The sequence below is a fragment of the Lipophrys pholis genome (genome assembly GCF_963383615.2).
Source record: "Lipophrys pholis genome assembly, chromosome: 22".
Lineage (NCBI taxonomy): Eukaryota > Metazoa > Chordata > Actinopteri > Blenniiformes > Blenniidae > Lipophrys > Lipophrys pholis.
In genome coordinates this window covers 17,448,893-17,467,355 of record NC_137644.1, presented here as the reverse complement: position 1 = coordinate 17,467,355, position 18,463 = coordinate 17,448,893, and the positions used below count along the sequence as shown (strand labels likewise).

Genomic DNA, 18,463 nt, shown 5'->3' with positions numbered 1-18,463 from the left:
TAAAAGGTAACTCCAAATGTTTTTGCAATACTTCTGTTCCATTTGGCAAATTGAAAGTCGCTATAAGTGCCAGTTTATCACGATGTTTAACAGGCTAAAAGTGTGTTGCGCTCCACCGAGAGACATAAATTCAACATGCAGCGCCTCGTGGTGGTGTGAGCACATCTTTGGGAAGTGAGAATGATGCATTAAACATGCATGTGGGGTTGTTTGTTAGCCAAGGAAGATCCTTAGAAGTAAACCACTCATCTCCACAAGCAGTGTCTCTCTTTCTCCTATACACACACACACACACACACACACACACACAAACACACACACACACACACACACACACACACACACACACACACACACACACACACACGCCTCCTATTCTGCTTTAAAAGCCAGCTTCTTTATCAGGCCCTTTACTCATACACACAATGAGCAAAGGGGAAAAAAACAAGCTTTCCCAAAAGGTTGACGTCAGCATGGACTGTCGGCTGTCCCAAGCGGATTAACTCGCCTTCTGTAAGCAAAAACCAAGAGAGCCGGGGATGGACACCAGAGAGTACAACCAATTTTCACAAGAGGAAGCCAACAAAGGGACAAAAAAATCATCCCTGTTTCCTGAGGGTCACTTTAAAGCGGCAATATTTCAGCTTTGTATTTACACTTTTTGTGTCTTGTCGTCGAAACTCGTCTTCCTATTTTCTGACAAATGACAAACAGTTTAGTTAAGTCTTTATCTGACTAGTGGCGGACTTGGCTCACTGTGACCAAAAGCAGGTACATCCTGGAAGGGTCTGTCGAGTCGCATTATGTAATAAGATCGATGACAGACTTTAAACGCCGTTGATGTGTCAAGATCTGAATGAGTCTGAACTTCCTGAAGCTTCCCTGCAGATCAGGTTTCTTCAGGTAGCGTGAAGTTAAATGTAACCTCCTCAGCTACATCTGTAACTCCCAACTGTTGGTCCATTCTCGATAAAACTTCAACGTGGAGGCTTTTGATGGGGGGGGGGGGGGGGGGGGTACCAGCAGAGAATGAGAGATCTGAGCTCGAGGGTGAAAAACCGTAGAGGAGTATTTTCTGGTGTTTGGAGTCGATGAGAAGCGCTCCGTCAGCCGAGGGGGGCCGCGGGACTGACACTTGGCAGAATTTGTTTCAGCTGGAAAAGTTTGTGTGAGAAAATAAAGCGGGTTGTTCTGCGGCTCCACTTGACGCGAGCCGGGGACAGATCGGTTGTCTTTTGGTGGCAGGAGTCACCGAAGCAGCGAGTTTCTTTGTGCCTCCAACTGAAGAAATGAAGCTAACTTCCAGTACTTTTACCCAAACTCAATTCAAATGATTTTCGTGGATGGATGAGATCTTTTCTTTTTTTTTTTTTTTTTGCAAGATTGCTGTCCAAAAAAAAAAAAAAATCATCATTACTGAGAACAACACAAATAACTCAGCCTCTCATGAGAGCAGCAGTTTTTCCTGCTGTTTTCATCTGATCTCCAGCTGGCGCCTCCACTATCGAGCAGTTTTCAGCAGCTCCTCTCGAGCGTCGAGCGACACTGTGTTGCTGCAGGGCCATCTGCCGAAGACTTGGCACTGGGTCAAATTTCACAGATATTTTCTGAGCTTCACGCCGATGCTCGACAGCTATCAAACCGACGTCGCTGTCATACATCGGCCTGATAGTAGTACTGATGAGGAGAATCCCCCATGTACTGGATCAGCTGCAGTACATTTCAGTACATGAAGCCATTTACATCCCAATTACCTGCACAGTTTCAGTCCTGGATATTCGTTGCATCGTGCAAAACCAAGACAAGACCTAGAAAGAGGATGCATGTAAGCAGATGACTTTTTTTTTTTCCTTTACCACGTTATCCACACGCAAACATCTTCCCTGCAGCCCTTCTCACATGACTCATTCAGACCATCTGATTTTCTCGTTTGCTTGTTTTAGGATTCGCTCCAAGTTGAAACCCCATCACGCATAGCGTCAGCCCCCCCACCCCCCACCCCCCCAGTACCTGATGATGTAATACTGGCGTCAAGGGGGCCGACAGACGGCCGATGATGATGATGTAACAGCAGCGCGGGGAAAGGACAAGGTGCTTTTATGATCGTCCAAATGTGAAGGCAATCTATTATTATGTCGCGGATGCTCCTAAAACCCATGAGCAGTGGCATTCAGACTCTTCATGTGGCCTCCGGGAAGAGATGCACGCCGCTGTGTGCCACAAGGCGTACATTAAACCACATGCAAACAAGGATCCACACTCCAAAAGCAACATGTGAAAATCTTTATGTGCAGGTCAAAAGACTTCCTGAATGAACGCATCCCGTTTCTCTTTGATGCACAGTGTAATAAATCATGGCTGAGGCTTGGTTGAGGACCTTGTGAGATCTGCTGGGAAGGCCAGGAGAGGAGAGTGGACGTGCGGTGCCTGTTCTGATCAGCTCCGCGGAGCCGTGCAGCCGGAGGTGGATGACTTTGAACGTTACTCTGGGTGGTAAAGTTAACCATACCTGACATTTCCCAAGGCAAGAGTGTGCCTGTGCATAAGCCTGTCTGTGTGTTCTTGTTAGTTTACAATGCTTCCGTGGACATGGAGATAATGGCGAGCAGTGGCCAGCAATTGAACTCCAATAATATTTGCTCTGAGTTTAAATGACAGTACATTACTCATCAATGCTCTGGAAGAGTGATAAGTGAGCCATCTCCAAAGGAAAATATTAACAAATTTGTAAATACAAAGGAACGTGACCTTGAAAACAAACGGAGATTTAGCAATTTAGAGAAATTTCAATTGATACAGAGTTCAAATGTGATGTCATTCTTACACCCAATACAATAACTATGATCCACTATACATATGATTGTGCTGTAACATCGAATTGCATATTTTTTTTATTTACAGTGCATTATAGATTGTTATTGACCTGCATCATATCGTATCTCACTGCATTGTCTCATATCAAAGGGAAAAATTAAACTAGTCAGTTAAAACAGTATTAATGTGTACCGTAATGTATCTTTACTGCGTAAAACACAAATACAGGGCTGCAGTTTATATTTAATAAAACATATTAGCCCTCTCACAGTGTTGTGCATAATAGCACATTTTAATCAAACTGTTCAACTCTGCACGACTGCATGATTTAGCTGCTTGCCTAAACTCTCTCTGGACACACACACACACACACAGATACACACTGCTGCGCATGGTGCAAGACAATTACTGTTGTTTGTTGAGGGATTTTCAGTGCTAAGCTCTCAGGAGGCGAATTCTGCGCGACAGATGGGTGAACATTTTCCCATAACTGCACACGGTTCCTCCTTGAAGAGAACCTTCTACTTCAGAGTCTTGCCAGGGCAGCACTGGCCGGCCCTTGGGGGAGTGCTCCTCCGCTGACGGGTAAACACTGGCGTAACTCATAAGTGTCCTAAAAATGACTCCATTCACGAGAGTGAATCTGTGGTCAACACATCTGTTTCCTCAACAACGCTGCATACGTTGGACGCTGCTAATTACCCGATAAGAGCACGGTTTGTGCCTCCAGATAAAACAGGTTGTAATGTATTAGAGTGCAATTAAAAGCGAGATACAAGGTGTTTATCATCGGGACTCTAATTACATCACTTCTTTTTTCTTTTTAAAGGCTGTGCTGTTACACTTATATTTGTTGGTAAGCAGCTGTTAAAGTGACAGTCTCTTTAAATTGCTTTATGACTGTATTTTCACCGAGGCTTGGGAGGGTTGTTTTTTTTACACCATTTATGTTTATCATAGTTGGGGGAAAAAATGCCCCAATATCGAGGAAAGGCTTTGGTTTATTCATGACTGTGCGTGTTTACAATGTGCGATCAGACTGAGTGACACCAGATGACAACGACGACGTCTTTTCCATTTTCGACTGCAAGTCTGAAATATGTAGAGTGCATGCTAATGACACACACACACACACACACACACACACACACACACACACACACACACACACACACACACACACACACACACACACACACACACACACACTGCTGATTGCTCATTAAGCCCACTGTTCATTTGCATGGGGAAGAGATGAAATGCATCCATCAGATGTCTGAATTAGTCCCTGTGCAGCTCGTGTGACGTGACTCACAACAAAAAATGGATCCAAATTCTCCCCAGAGCGCCGAGTGGGTGCAACAATATTTACTTATGAGAGATAATGTCAGATGTCAGCGGGATTTGTCAAGGGTGAGGATGACACGTCTTTATTTCAGCAAGGCAGCATGTGGCCCGGGGAACTGTGTGTGTGTGTGTGGGGAAAAAAACAGCCATTCATGTTAATTTGAAATTTACATTTGATTGTGAAATTTTAGAGGAAAAGGACCCGGGGGAGGAAATGCTAGCAGTTCGAGACGTGTCATAATAAAAGGAGGACAACATTTAAGCTCGTCTTCCCTGTGGAGCTTCTTGGTATGTTGTCTACAGTTGATTTGTCAATGACATGCCCGATTATTTTTTACGTTTGTTATATGGTTTCCAAAAATGTGTAGGATGCCAGTAAATAGTACTGAATAGGATTTAGTAAAAATATTAGAAAGGCCTTTGCATTTCCTTATAGTGTGACATCAAATCAAAAGTGGTATTTGCACTTCATTCCCATATATTTCAGGTGACTTTTTGGCCTTTGCTTTCCACATTAAAACACAAAGATACTGTATGTACTTTCTCCTACGGACATCCATTTACGTTTACAGGGCAGGTAAAAACAAAAAACTTTGAAGTGGAACTGTCTCCTGGAACTTTTATAGTGGAGACACCTGGAATAGCAATCCAACTTCTTCAGCCATTGTTCATGATTATAGCACTATTGTTCTCTGCGCACGCGTGTGTAATTTCATTACAGAAACACACGGCAGCACCCACTAGTGGCCCAAATGCTAACTACGTCGTTTCCATGTCATTTCAAGACGCAGAGTAAGCACGAAACGTTTCTGGAATGAAAACGATGCATTTTCACTTAAAACATCTTAAACTTGGCTCATTGATTCATTTAATCTCTGTGGGGACAAACAAGAGTTTACAGTGAAACTATGCTGGATCAAAACGGTGATCCACTCTGAATCTGATGAATTTAAGATTGATCGAGTTATAGCAATTGAATGTACAGAGTTCTGTTTCTTTTCTAAACAATAAAAGTCCTTCCACTCATATTGTTTTATTTAAAGTCCAGCCAGGTTACAACCAGTTTGTATTTCAAATATCATTAATTATTTGACTCGGTATGATTCAATGTGAAGACGTTACCTTTGCACTTGTCACTTTTATCAAGCTCTTTATTTGCAAAAGTATCTGTATTTAAGTTACTTACCAATCTGCCTAAATACATATTTTTTTATTTTAAGATAAGAATTGTTTAGCATTTTACGTATGTGAAAGTGAAGTGCTAAAGAACTGCACATGGTGTTCATGGTAATTATTTGTCAGCTGCGACTATACTGACTCATGCAGTCATATATTTTATTGCTCTCAGTGCAGAATGATTTAATTCAGGAACGGTTACAACTTAATTGAATCACAGCAACACCTCAAACCAGCAGAAATGCTCCGATGAATCAAAGCCAGAGCGAGTCACACTCTGGATTACAACACACACACGTCCACAGAGGACTGGTAAGAGCCTCCAAATTATTCCATATATCTCCCCACAACGGCAATTTTCATGTTCATTTAACACCCCAGCACAAAAAACAGACCCCATCCTGAATATTTATACACAGATGAACACGCACGGTTCGATTACAGACAACTGGGACTGTCTTCCGCTTTGCTCAACTTGTCCATGAAAACAGCTAATATTCTACCGGGGAGTAAAGAATCACCCAGCAGCTACATCCTCAGAGAAATGAAGCAATTTAAAAGCACTACGCACCAAATGGCATATTCACGATTTGGATTCCGGCAGCAGCCACCCTGTCATACCCGAGCAGACGTGACTCCCATTCAGACTGGGGGGGGGGGGGGGGGGGTAAAGAGTCCACTTCTCAAGTTCTGGTGAGGAGGGACATAAAAAGAGAAGGGGAGTCTGACTGAGTGGGCCGGAGAGTCCGTTTGAAGTTCATCTCTTCCCTCTTCTACCTCACACACCGTTGTCTCTCTGAAGAGATGCAGGCAAAGGAACTAAACAAAGTTGACTTTCAAACTCCCAACACAGGAGTGTTTTGAACTCAAATGCAGCTTCCCTGGAATTTACCGCTGACTAAAAGTATTTATGATTGTTTACAAAGGTCAGAAAAAAATCTGCATCTTCAGAAATAAGACAGAAATGGTCGTGGTTTGGGGAATTAACCATGTTTCAAAGAAAACAATACTAAATATAAATATGAGACATGTAACCTAATTTTAGACAATTTGCTTAAAATCTTCCAGCTTATAAATGAAGCGCTGACGTTCATAACTAATATCATTCAATATTGCTCAGCACAGTGTCGAACAGCTTACTTGGGGGAAAGTAAAATTTTCTTTAAATAAAGTTTACCCAATGATGCTTTCAACTCCAAGGAAGGGCAAAGCTTTATAGTAAAGATAATAAAGTATTATAGTGTATCGGCGGCTGGGGATGCCGGTGGCGCTGTCAAGTGGGATAGCACAAGGACTTATGGGATTCCATTTCCAATTGTGTTTCTGTTATTATGTGTTTATGACCTTGGTTAGAGCAGGTTATGATGGGATTGTTATAACACCATAAGTTAGATGGGTGTGGCAGCTCATGGCCTTTATTACACAACTTGCCGGCATTTGTGTTAAGACAATTTAGTAATGATTATATTTCTACACTTGGCGTATATTAAGTCTTAATCACCATGGCGATTCGTAATCATGCCTAAACCTCAACCTTAGAGTTTTCTGCAATTTAGCACTGAGGTTTGTCTTTGTGCACTAATGAAGGAATACATCCTCTCAGTCTAAAGAGCTTCATGTCTGGAACATATGCATTGCTTTGAACATTTAAGCAAATGATGGATATTATTCATTTAAGCTGAGCAATATTGGCTTGCCAATCACTTTAACTCAATTAAGTATATTGTTCAAGGAAAATATATAATAGCAACGCGATATCTGAAAGAAAGCATCACACAACCTTGGAGGAAAGTCGCTGCACAATGGCAGTGCAATATGACGGCTGACATTCATTTGTGCACGAGCAACCGAGCTTTCCACTTCTAGAAAATAGGCCTCACTTTAAACATTTATATCATCGACGAATCAAATTTCATTGAGGACACTTTGCGGCTCTTGATGCATTTCACACAAAAAAAAGGAATATTGGAGTTTCAGAGTAAAGACACAGCACTGAGATCAAGGCCAGCTCTGTTGGGTCAGCTCAGCTAGTGGAGTTTTTCGCTGGCAGATCTCCAGGCTCATTGATCTAAGAGCACCAGAACAAGGAGGCACTGCAGCATCCAGCAGGCCCCTCAGCAGGACGTCTCCGGAATGCACGCGCCGATGTATGCGCGAGCGTATGCGTGCACACCGAGCTTCCCCCCGTCTCCAAAGTGCTATCTCCACATCCCGCTTTATTCCTGAAGGAGACGGTCCCGGGCAGGAAATGGCCTTTCAGATGGCGCACATTCTGCTCTCCAGTTGGTGCAGGGCCAGGAGGAGGGAAACCAGGGCAAGGCGGAGTCACAACCAATGTGGAAAAACACGCGGCCTGCCAGGTGGCAGGCGGCACGATAAGGACTGCGAGCTTTGGAAACAGTTTTGTGCGAGGGGGCAAGAACTTAATATATCTATGCGATTGTGTGTGATGGAGGGAAGCAGCCGAGGAGCACCTGAAGCTACACCACAATCCAAGGATTTTCACCTCAGGCAGTAAGATTGCTGCCTATCAGACACTCACGCGCCTCTACACATGAAAACACACCACCTCGCCTACGCTGATTGTCACTCGCTGCGATTCCCTCTTGAACCACACACCCACACACACACATACAGCAATCCCTCAGCTACAACAGCAAAGCACCGCGTATAGACTGAAGGCTTCAGTCCAGTCAGGAGATTGGTTAAGTGGTAGAAAGCCCGATGGTTAGCGGATGGGTCTGAATACTGATTCGGACTGCAGAGGTGGCTCGTGTAGCACGCTGCTGATTACAGGAAAGGGGGATGGGGCAGGAAAAGAAAGAAGGGGAAGTTCATATGTAGTGAATTAGAAGGCCAAAAGCGATGAAGGGTGTAATGATGCAGGTTGACAAAGGTGTCATTTATAGGCGAAGAGCGAGGTGTTAAGAAAATATGAGAATAAAGAAGAATAAAAACAAAAGGTGGGTGGCAGAGCTGACAGAGAAGGGAGTGGAAAAAAATGAGTAGACGGGATCGCTGAAGGCTTCCTTCAGATCACACGCGCCCCAGAAGAATCTTCCGCCGACTGAGAAGCACGACTGCAACACCCCACATTTTCCCTCTGAGAAGTTCCTGCTCGCACCAGAAACAACTTTTTAACCACCGTTCGAAGCAGCCGAAGGCAGCCTCCATTTGCATTTGGCAAATTATGCCACGGAAAGAGAGTTGGAATGCGTGATGGGAGTGAGCGAGCATTTAATTTTTCATTTAGAGCTTTGCAAATGGATTTTCTGCTGCCTTTTAATCAAATAAAAACACTCAATTGAGCTGGGAAAATGGTCATTAAGCTGGAAATCCATTGCATCCTGATATTCAGGGATCTTTTTTTTCATATCTAATAAAAAAACAACATACCTATGATGAGAGTTTTTGTTATTTCTTAGCTTTTAGGGCTTTTTTATTGTTTATATAACCAATGCTATAACGGATCCTGCTTAAAATAAAATAAAAAGTTGAAGATGGCTCACTAAATTGACACGAGGAAACCGTTAAAATTGTTGCAAATGAAAAAACTGGATTCAATAACTATCAAAATAAAAGCCTGTCAAACTTTAAAGGAAGTAATTATCATGTATTCCCCACAAGAAGGCAATAGAATTGACTCTTACTTACATCACAATAGAACTGCAAGTTGCAGGGCAAAGAGAAATACTCGTGAACGCAGATGTTTTTTAAATGTCTGGTGAGTTCGCGACACGTCAGAGCATCCATTACCAGCTGTGCATCGCTTCCCAGTGCAGCAGTGACACGGCGACACATCGCCGCGTTCTTGCCAGGATCAATTCTGCAAAGTGAAAATTACGATGCCGCTTCACATCTCCAGCATTTCATGTATCGCCGCTTCTACATCACATCAGGCATGAGATCGTGTACAACTATATTCTCTGGAGTTCCTTCCTTGCATTCATCACTCGGTCTCATTGCTCATCACTCTGCTGAGCTGTCAGGGGCCACGCTTGGTAAATCACGAGTAAATCTACTAAGTGAATCCCCCTCTGACATTTACTTTGTTCAATGTATTGTGTAGGGTCCGTGTGTGGTTGTCCCTGGTTTATGGCTCAAAGGAGCTGCAGATTTATTTTTTATTTTTGTCCATAATGATATGTACTAATCGTAGCACACACTCTTTGGGAATTATGTCTTAATGGCGGAATAAATCAATCTGGATTAAAGGAAACAATACACACGCAGCTGAGTGGAACAGATGGGCTCATTGTGGTGCGTTTCGTGTGTTTGTGTGGGTGTGTATATGTTTGTGTGTGTGTGCGCACGCAGCACTGACGGAGGAAATTCCTGTGACCTTGATCGTGTCAAGCAAAGAACATCCATGATTCTGAAGCGCAGTGAGCGCGCCCGTACATGGTGACGGTTTTCCTGTTCTTCAACTTTGCAAATCTGAAGCAGAAATGATTTATTGGGACTTTTATGACGTTGGGGGAGAATACTGAAAAGGTTTGTGAGACTAAAATTAATGCAGTTAACATTCACGAAGGCAATGGATAGATGGATGGATGGATGGATGCCATGTTTGGTTATTATATGACACAACAACCTGCTATTTAAACGGGTGTACAAAAGTTACTGTGTTGAGTGAAATTTAGTTTCCTTATGTTTTCTTTAAATCGACTCACTTTCTTGTTAAGGCACCATTACTCTGATCAAGAATGTCTAGTTGCACTTGCGTTATAATTTGGCTAAACAATGAGGAGAAAGGAAAGTGTTAATGGGGCAAATCAGCAAAGTCGTTCGTTTGGTTCAGTTTTTTACAAAAAAACTTCCATCAGAGTACTTTTTACCTCATTTAACTGTATGATGCCAGTGTTACTGTGGCAGTGGGATTTACACCCGTCTGGGGTCATTAATGCACCAACTTCTCATATTCGCCTCCACCAAACCAGAGTACAGGAGACTGCTGACAGTGGCTGTGAGGCCAGTGGTTGTTCTTGTGTCCTGGGCCTCCAGCTTGGTAAATATTTCCACTTTTTCAGGAGGCGACAGTCACGTTTTAGCTGTTTGATTAAGGCCATTTTTACACTTTAACATCAAATCATTGATTATTTGTCCCAGTTTATAAAGTTCCTTGAACTTCAGTCTACATTCACTCTGCGTTTTCAACAGGTTATAAAGGTCCAGACTGTCAAACAGGAAGTGGGTTAAAACGGATGGCACCAGATGTTTTGGATGTAATAGATGAAATGTGTCTTTTTCTTAAGTGCCGTGACACAACTTCCATTGTTGATTTTACTGTGGGATGGTAAAAACAATGTCCTGAGTGTATTTTCATGAATGATTGTGACTGGAAGCCTTATTTGGTGGAAGGCATGAATGTTTTGATCTTGTGGAAGGAGCATCAGATTTGTAAAGCTGTAAATCATCTCGAAATCGGTGCGTATATATGGATCCAGTGCACATCATTTCTGTGTTCATGGATACATTCTCCATAATTTCGGAAACAAAACTCATCTTTTGCGTTCATGTGATAGGTAAAACCTTTGTAGGAAAACAGATAGTGGATGGGACGTTGCTCCTTTACCACATACAGAGGATCCATAATTATTTTATCTAATTGAATGTATTGAATGTTCAAATCCATTAAGACAGCGGCCAGAGCTTACAACAGGAGCTCAATTACTTTTTAATCATTTGATATCTTAAATTGTGAAAGGTTTAAAGAGATGACGATGTCAACCACCCTAAACCTTGTCCTCCGGGTGCGTGGATCAGATGATTAACTACTATCAGGAAAGTTGCCAATATATGTATTGATTTTGTTGATGAATCCAATTCTGAGGTTCCTCATATATTTCTAAGCGATCGCTCATGTTTTTTTTTTTTTTTTTTTTTGTCTGGTTCCTTCGAGTCGTGCTCCTCCACCGTCAGTCACGTCTTTTCAGCCTGAGTCTTAATGAGGAACAAGCTTGTTGTCGTCCCACCCGTTGCACGTACAGTCAAACCTCCCCGCCGCTGAGTTTCAAACACTAACGATGACATTTTTGCCTTTTACGCCTTTAGGAGCAGGAGCTTTGTTTCAAAAACGAGTCTTCACAATGTCACCGCGCTCTCCTGGCATCTGTGAAAGTGCGCCCTCATCAAGGCCTGAAAGCAGATGCATTTTTAAATAAAAACACACGGTGACACTGGATAAATGAGCTCCGGAAGCTCACGAACATAAAACACCCTTTGGGTGCAAGTCAGGAAAAAAATAACTAAAGCTGGATCATTTATCTTGACTCAAGTCATAAAAAAGACTTTATCTCCAGTTTTCAAAACAATCACAGACCACCTTTTGTGTTGAATTAACAAAACAACCGTGTTAAGAGTCTGGGTCCTCGCAATCAATACCCATTTAAGTATTCGATTGATTTAACGGGGCAACAAGTGGGAGAATAATGTGGAAATACAGGAGGAGCTTGAATTACCTGTCAGGAAATAAAGCCTCCGTTTGTCAGAGGATGTGGAGTTTCTCAAAATCAAATCATGTCCAATCCAGCAGCGGGTGGGCTTACCTTTACCTGTACGCCATCTTCCTGAATCTACATTACACAGTAGAAGTTTTTTTTTTTTATACTCGAGTATAAAATTTGGACTGTCTTGGCGTCTTCCTCAATAAATCTTTCCAAAGATTTCATCTGGCGTCCCGTCCTGGGCGATAACAGTTTATGACAATACTCGTCCATCTGATGGCCCTTGAGGATATCACGTTGACATCTGGCCAAACACATTTGCTATATTTAGACTGGAGGAACTGCCAGTGGAGTACATTGGAGAAAGACACCTTATTGGGGTCACAGAATCTAATAATAAGCCTTTTCTTGCGTGTTTTATAATCAAGCCGGACAGTGAGATGTTAGAATGCAGTTTGTTTTGCCGTGTACAGAGAGCTGATGCCATCTTACTGGGGTGAAGGGTAGCTACACCCTGAACAGGTCACCACACAGGCAGTCACAGCTACAGGCAATTAACCTTCAATGCAAGCTTTTGGAAACAAGTACCTGGAGAGAAACCACACACACACTCACAGGGAGGACAATATATTCTAAATCAAATCACACACAAAAGGTCGCCCACTCTCCCATGACTCAACAGAGAGGTTCCTGGCAGGTGCAAGGACGATTGTTGGGATTATCAGGATTATTGAGGTTATTAAAACATTATTGAATCGGACTAATAATATCGATACTCACTCCGCTTTCCTGGCCAGTCCCACGGAGCGGCAGAGAGTGGTGGGAGTCTGTGGAACCAGGGACTTGCAGCAGGGGCTCCTCTTGTCCTCCTCCGCGGAGTCCGGGCTGGCCTGGTTTCCTTTGGGCGACTGCGGCGAGGTGGGCACCAGCTGCAGCTGCTGCGGGTGGTGGGAGGACGGCGCGGGAGGAGTCGGGTGCTGCTGCGGCGGGGCCGATAAACCGGTAATCTGCTGCGGATGGTGCTGATGATGCTGCGGCTGCGGTGGCGGCGGCTGCTGCTGCGCCTGCTGTCCGAGGTGGACCGCGGCTTTGTTACTCCCCGGGTGCTGGTGGAGGTGGGCCGGCGCCTGGGGACTGACGCTGCGGTGAGTCGGGTGGTGGTGGTGATGGTGCTGCGGCTGCTGGGCGGGCTGCTGGACGTAGTGGTGCGGGTCCCGCAGCTGGCGGTTCTCCCCGATCAGGTCCTCCACCTTCCGCTCGAGCTCGTCGATGCGCTGGCGCTGCGTCTGGATCAGACTCTGCTGGTTCTGCACGATGGTGGTCAGCTCCTTCAGGTAAAGAACGGCTTTCATTGGATTATCCAGCAGGCTCTCCATCACTGACTGTGGCTTGTGGCTGCGTGCCCGGATGCGTGGACTTCTTCTTCGGCTGTTTCTGGAGCTGTGCGCGCCGTCGATTGGGGCCTCGGAGCGGTGCGTAACGGGGATGCTGTGGCGGCGATCTGACGCCTTTACGCTCCGGTGAGGGTGGGTAGTCTCTCTCTCTCTCTCTCTCTCTCTCTCTCTCTCTCTCTCTCTCTCTCTCTCTCTCTCTCTCTCTCTCTCTCTCTCTCTCTCTCTCTCTCTCTCTCTCTCTCTTCCAGAAATGGTGCTGATGCAAGGGGGGGATCAACATCAGCGGGAAGTGGGCGGGCCCGTCGTGTTCCAATGACGTCAGCACGCAGGCAAATAACAGAACATTTCCAGTTTTCCCTGGACTTAATCAGATTTTTCCCAAAATCTCATTAAAACACCTAAATTGCTTATAAAAAAAAATGACCATAGTTTAAAGTGAATAAATCATTGCCATGCCCTGGTCCGGATATATATTAATCAATCAATCTTTCTTGCTCCAGAAGCCATCCATCCATCTATGCCAGGGCTGTGAAACCTTCATGACCAAAAGAGACGTTTTTTTGTGATTTTTCATCAAATAAAATTCGTCTATCTGAAATGGAGAAAAAAAATCTAATAAAAAATGCTTTACATAATAAAAACTAACATGTTTCAAATAATTTACAGTATTTCGTAATTTTTTTTTTGTTTTTGCTTTTTATTGTCAATTGGAGCAATTTTTCCTTTGTTTCATGTTTTTTTTCCCATTTGTACTATTAATATTCATCGTCCTATTAGAACAGTTTTACCTTTCTTTGCAATTCATCACCTTCTTGGACTGTTTTTAATGATTTATTTCAGTTGTTTTTCCTGTATTATTTTTTTTTTTAAAGTAGTTTGACCTATTTTATCAGTTTTTAGCCAATTTGCCTCATAGTTTTTTTCAGCCAGACCATTTTTGAAAAACGGTGTGATATGCAAACAAGATAAAAAGAAAACGTAGCGAAAATACTTCTTATTACAGGAGTTCTCATAGTGTGGGGCGTGAACCACATTGCTGTTTCCCAGAACTTAAATCTTAACAGCTTTTGGCAATAATATGAATAAATTGTATTATGCTTAATAGAGGGTTTTAGTTTCATCTAGTCTAAATTTGTTGTCACACTTTCACTAAAGCTTATACGATAATTTTCATTTGTCTCCATTACACTTACAAGGAATTCTGCAATGAAAATGTGTGTTTTAATAGAATAATTAAGTTTTATCTTCCAATTATTTCTTTTTATTCCAAAATAATAGGCATAAAAAGGCAAAAGCATACCCGACTTGATTTCTCCTGCCGCTGCACTACTTATTGCAGCCATTGCAGCTATTCATTTTTGCGGATTCAAATATATGCCTCAATTTGCTCAGACTTATCCCAATCCACACTATCACCATTCTTTCCAGCGATGATTCATTTGATGTTCTACCTAATTGTTCCCATCCAGAGTTTTTTTTTCTCACAGTGAAATACGGATGTGCCTTTTCTCCTCCAGCATGTGAGATGAGCTACAGCTCTGCGAGTCCCTGCTCTCCATGTGAATGTGTGATGTGATTAGTATTGCTCTCTGTGATGTTACTGTGGCACAGCAGTCAATGTGGGGTCGTTTTTTTTTTTGGTTTTTTTTCTGAGGTATGTTTCCCTGCAGGCATGGAAAGAATCTAATGGCTTCCTCCAAACATTGCTCAGTTAGGAGCGCCGTGCAGAAACGACTTGATAAAATATTAATTGCTATTACACGAGGTGGCTCTTCAGCACGACAATGTGCAGTATTTTCCGGGAGGTTTCCATTGCAAACAAATCACAAAGTTTGTAGGGAGCGGGGCAACTCTTCTCTTCCCCTGCTTCTGAGGAGATAGCAGTATGAATTTTGCAAATTGAATCAGGCAAACGAGGGTGCTTTCCAGCCTTTGCCTTGGTATCTCTGACTTTACCAAAAGGGAAATATATCTAAATAAATTTTAAAAAGCCAGTCATCCAGACAGTTAGCATGCAGACAGAGCAACCGAGGGAAATGGCTTTTAGGCTTGCAGAGATGATCCCTCTTGATACACACAAAAGTGATATGTCACAGAGGGAGCACTGAGCTGCTATTCTGACGTTGCGTTGAAAAAATATGCTGAAATGTGTGCTCTTCACTGTTTATGTGCAATAATCCAGGGCGTGGAAGATGTAATTAATTGTCGTTGTTAGTCAAAGCTTATTAAGACGGACTGCTGGTTTTGACTAATTCTGCATTGTTTATTCACGATTAGTCTTTCTGACACCAAAGGGTGGCCACATTCAGCACGAGTAAATCACTGTTAATTAGGGCCATTGTCTTCTGAAGGGCAGTTTGCTGCAGTTGCCCAAAGCAGGAGTGACACTGATGATATGCTTTTATGTAATCAGAGCAAAAGGGGAGGCAGGTTTTTACATATTTTTTTATTTCATCTTTTGGCATGCACATGGCCGAAAGTTTCATCCAAACTTTCCTGAAACGCCTGAGAAAAAGATATATGTGTCAAATGACCTTGAGACAGTAAAATATTAGGACCACAGCGGCGAGCCAGAGCGGGTGCAGCCAGGTCCCTCCTTCCATATGGCTGCTTTACAAGCTGCATGAAGTGAAAAATGCTTTTCGCGCTTGACCGGCGACACACGGCTGGGCCGAGCCCAAAAAATGAGTTTTGCAGGAAGATTGCGAAACGGGAAATGATGCCAGAAGTGACTTTGGTGCCGGGCTGACATCCGCAAGGCCCAGCCTCACTTATTATGGACTCTGGGCTGGGAGAAGTGCAACCCACCTTTAACACCAATTATATTACAAAGAAGTTTTGAAGCCTGAGAGGGTTTTCACATGCTTGGTCAGAAAAGGACAAGGGCGTAGCGCAAAATGTGAGAGGAATAGTCAGCTGCCTTGCCGTGGGTCCGAAGAGTCAAAAATCTTCGAATTTTATCACTTAAAACCTGTACCACCTCTGAGAGATCTCAGATATTCTAATTCCTGTTTAAAAGTGGTTGTTCCTTTCAAGAGGAAGGTCTGAAAGTTGGCTGCGACTGTTAAAAGTTCTGCCCCCTCTTCACATTCTCCTAGAAAACTTTTAATTTCAAAGTTCTGGTATATCAATATACGCCGACTCCCCGGGGGAGCTGTTGTATCTCGGGTTTGTTACTCAGCCAGTTGAAAGTACACCAGCAGTATTCTCTCTCATTCAGCAGATTATCTGATGTCGAGTCTGGGAGACACTGACTGAGAGAGCACGGTTGTGAACCCAAAGCAAGAGTCGGAGAAACAGAAAGTTGGAGGTCGAGAAGGAAAAGTCTTTCAGACACACAGGACTTCTGTCTTTGTTTTGAATCGCCACGGCGCTCGGTATTTACATACAGATTGGAAGACCTCAGCGTAACCATCGGCACACTGGCGAAGGCCTACTTCTGTAGATCGGACCAACTTTTCAAACAAACGATCATGGGATAACAGGAAAATATCACGTTGCATCAATCTACTGTACTTTAGGTTGTAGCTTAAATAATTTTCTGTTCAAGTCCTGAAAATGGGATTGTAGATTTTTTTCATATATAATCCAGATTTTTATTTTATGTGTGCATTATTTTCAGTGCCAAAATGTTTTGATGTGATTTTTTTTTTTTAATTAATGAATCTGATAAAATGCTATGGTTTCTACAGATATAGAAAAACTACTTTGATATAATGAGACAATATATTTTAGCCTCAGCTTTTACTTGTTTGGCTCAATTTGTGACCGTTCAGACATTCGATGGGAGTCCCTGTTTATTTTATTTAATGGTCCAATATGTTTTAAATGAAAGAATAAATGCACCGTTTTGAAATCCATTGATACTTTGTGAGCTCCTGTTGTGAAATGTATGTTTGAGCATCCAATCATATGACTATGTATGAACTACAATTCGAAATATTTTTCCAGTTTGTCTCAAACTGTTATATATTTTTTATTCTCGCCTGCTGCTGATCATGACAGGATGATTTTAAGCTGTCACTCCACGTTAGAAATGCCGTTGACGTCTAGATTCCTTCAGATGGTAGTAATCTGCTCTATTCTTCAGCTCTTTTGGGATTATTATTACCGGCTTGTTGCAGGCACCCAACATCAGAATACCAGAGTTTCTGTGCGTGCTGTGACTGATGGTTATTACGTACCGTTCGGGAGAACTGAACTATACAAGAGAAGCACTTTCTCACAGCAAATACCTGATAATAAACAATAATCACGTCACAGCCGGAGCTCAGGTGGCACTTTATTGAATAAAGCTGAAGGTATTCATGGAAGGAATTTTAAAAGTATTGGTTTTCAAAACTGGCCTTTCAGCTAATTGACAGTCTTTATTATCGAGCTAATAAGAACATGCAATTGTTTTTGTGTTTTGTTTTCTTCTTGTTTTTCTCCTGGTGTGGATCGATCATGTTCTGACCCATTTCAATCACTTTCTTCATATTTCATTATAATCAACAATTACATTAAAATTGAAGTTTATACATCAAGTATCAAATAACATTAAGTGATCATGTTCGCTGGGCATAAATCCTTTAAAATACAGATGGAGTACCTTGTATTATAATATAATTTATGTAAATATAAGAAACTTTACACACATAGCAGAAACGTACTTATAATAATAAACTTCATGCAAGGATTTCTGCTGGTTATGAAACTATTTTGCCCCCTTTGTACCACTTAATTGTCAAGTTGTTTGTTTTTTAACATCCATATATTGGCATTAACCTTATATTCTTTCAAGGACTTTGGAGCATTAACGCCACAAAAAAGATGTGATAAGCGCCAATGACAAGATGAAGCAATTAACGTCAGGTATAGATTAATTACTTCCGAACGATTCACTTCATTAGTGACACTTCGCAGCGGTGCCGTACCGAGTTGAGCAAGTCAGCAAGTCACTGACACAATGAACATCTGTTACCAACAGCACTTTAAATGATTTAGTGAAGTTGCTACAAGCATTGTTTAGTATTCGCACAGGATGCAGCCACTTTGGTGAATATGATTACAGGAAAAAATAAGGATTTCAAAAGTTGATTTTAATCTCAAACATGTATGTTCAAGCTGTTTTTTCATATACTAGATTAAATGAAATATGTCTTAGAATCCAGGATCTTGCAGATAATACTGACTGAGATCCTGTATCGAGTCTTTGAGCCGTAAAGCTGACTGAGTAGGAGAAAACGCTGATGGTGCACAAAGTTCACAGCAAACTTATTACAGTTGATCCTGGGGGGAAGAATC

At 42.4% G+C, this 18,463-nt stretch overlaps 1 protein-coding gene across 1 annotated transcript in view; it reads right to left on the bottom strand.

Moving 5' to 3' along the window:
* Window positions 1-13,159, bottom strand: part of iqsec3a (IQ motif and Sec7 domain ArfGEF 3a) — a gene marked incomplete at its 5' end in the record, with an annotated part of 96,969 nt that extends 83,810 nt beyond the window's left edge. The window contains one exon of the mRNA XM_080492407.1: window positions 12,564-13,159. Coding sequence (XP_080348533.1) covers window positions 12,564-13,159 — 596 coding nt within the window. The remainder of the gene's footprint in view (window positions 1-12,563) is intronic.
* Window positions 13,160-18,463: the final 5,304 nt, after the last annotated feature.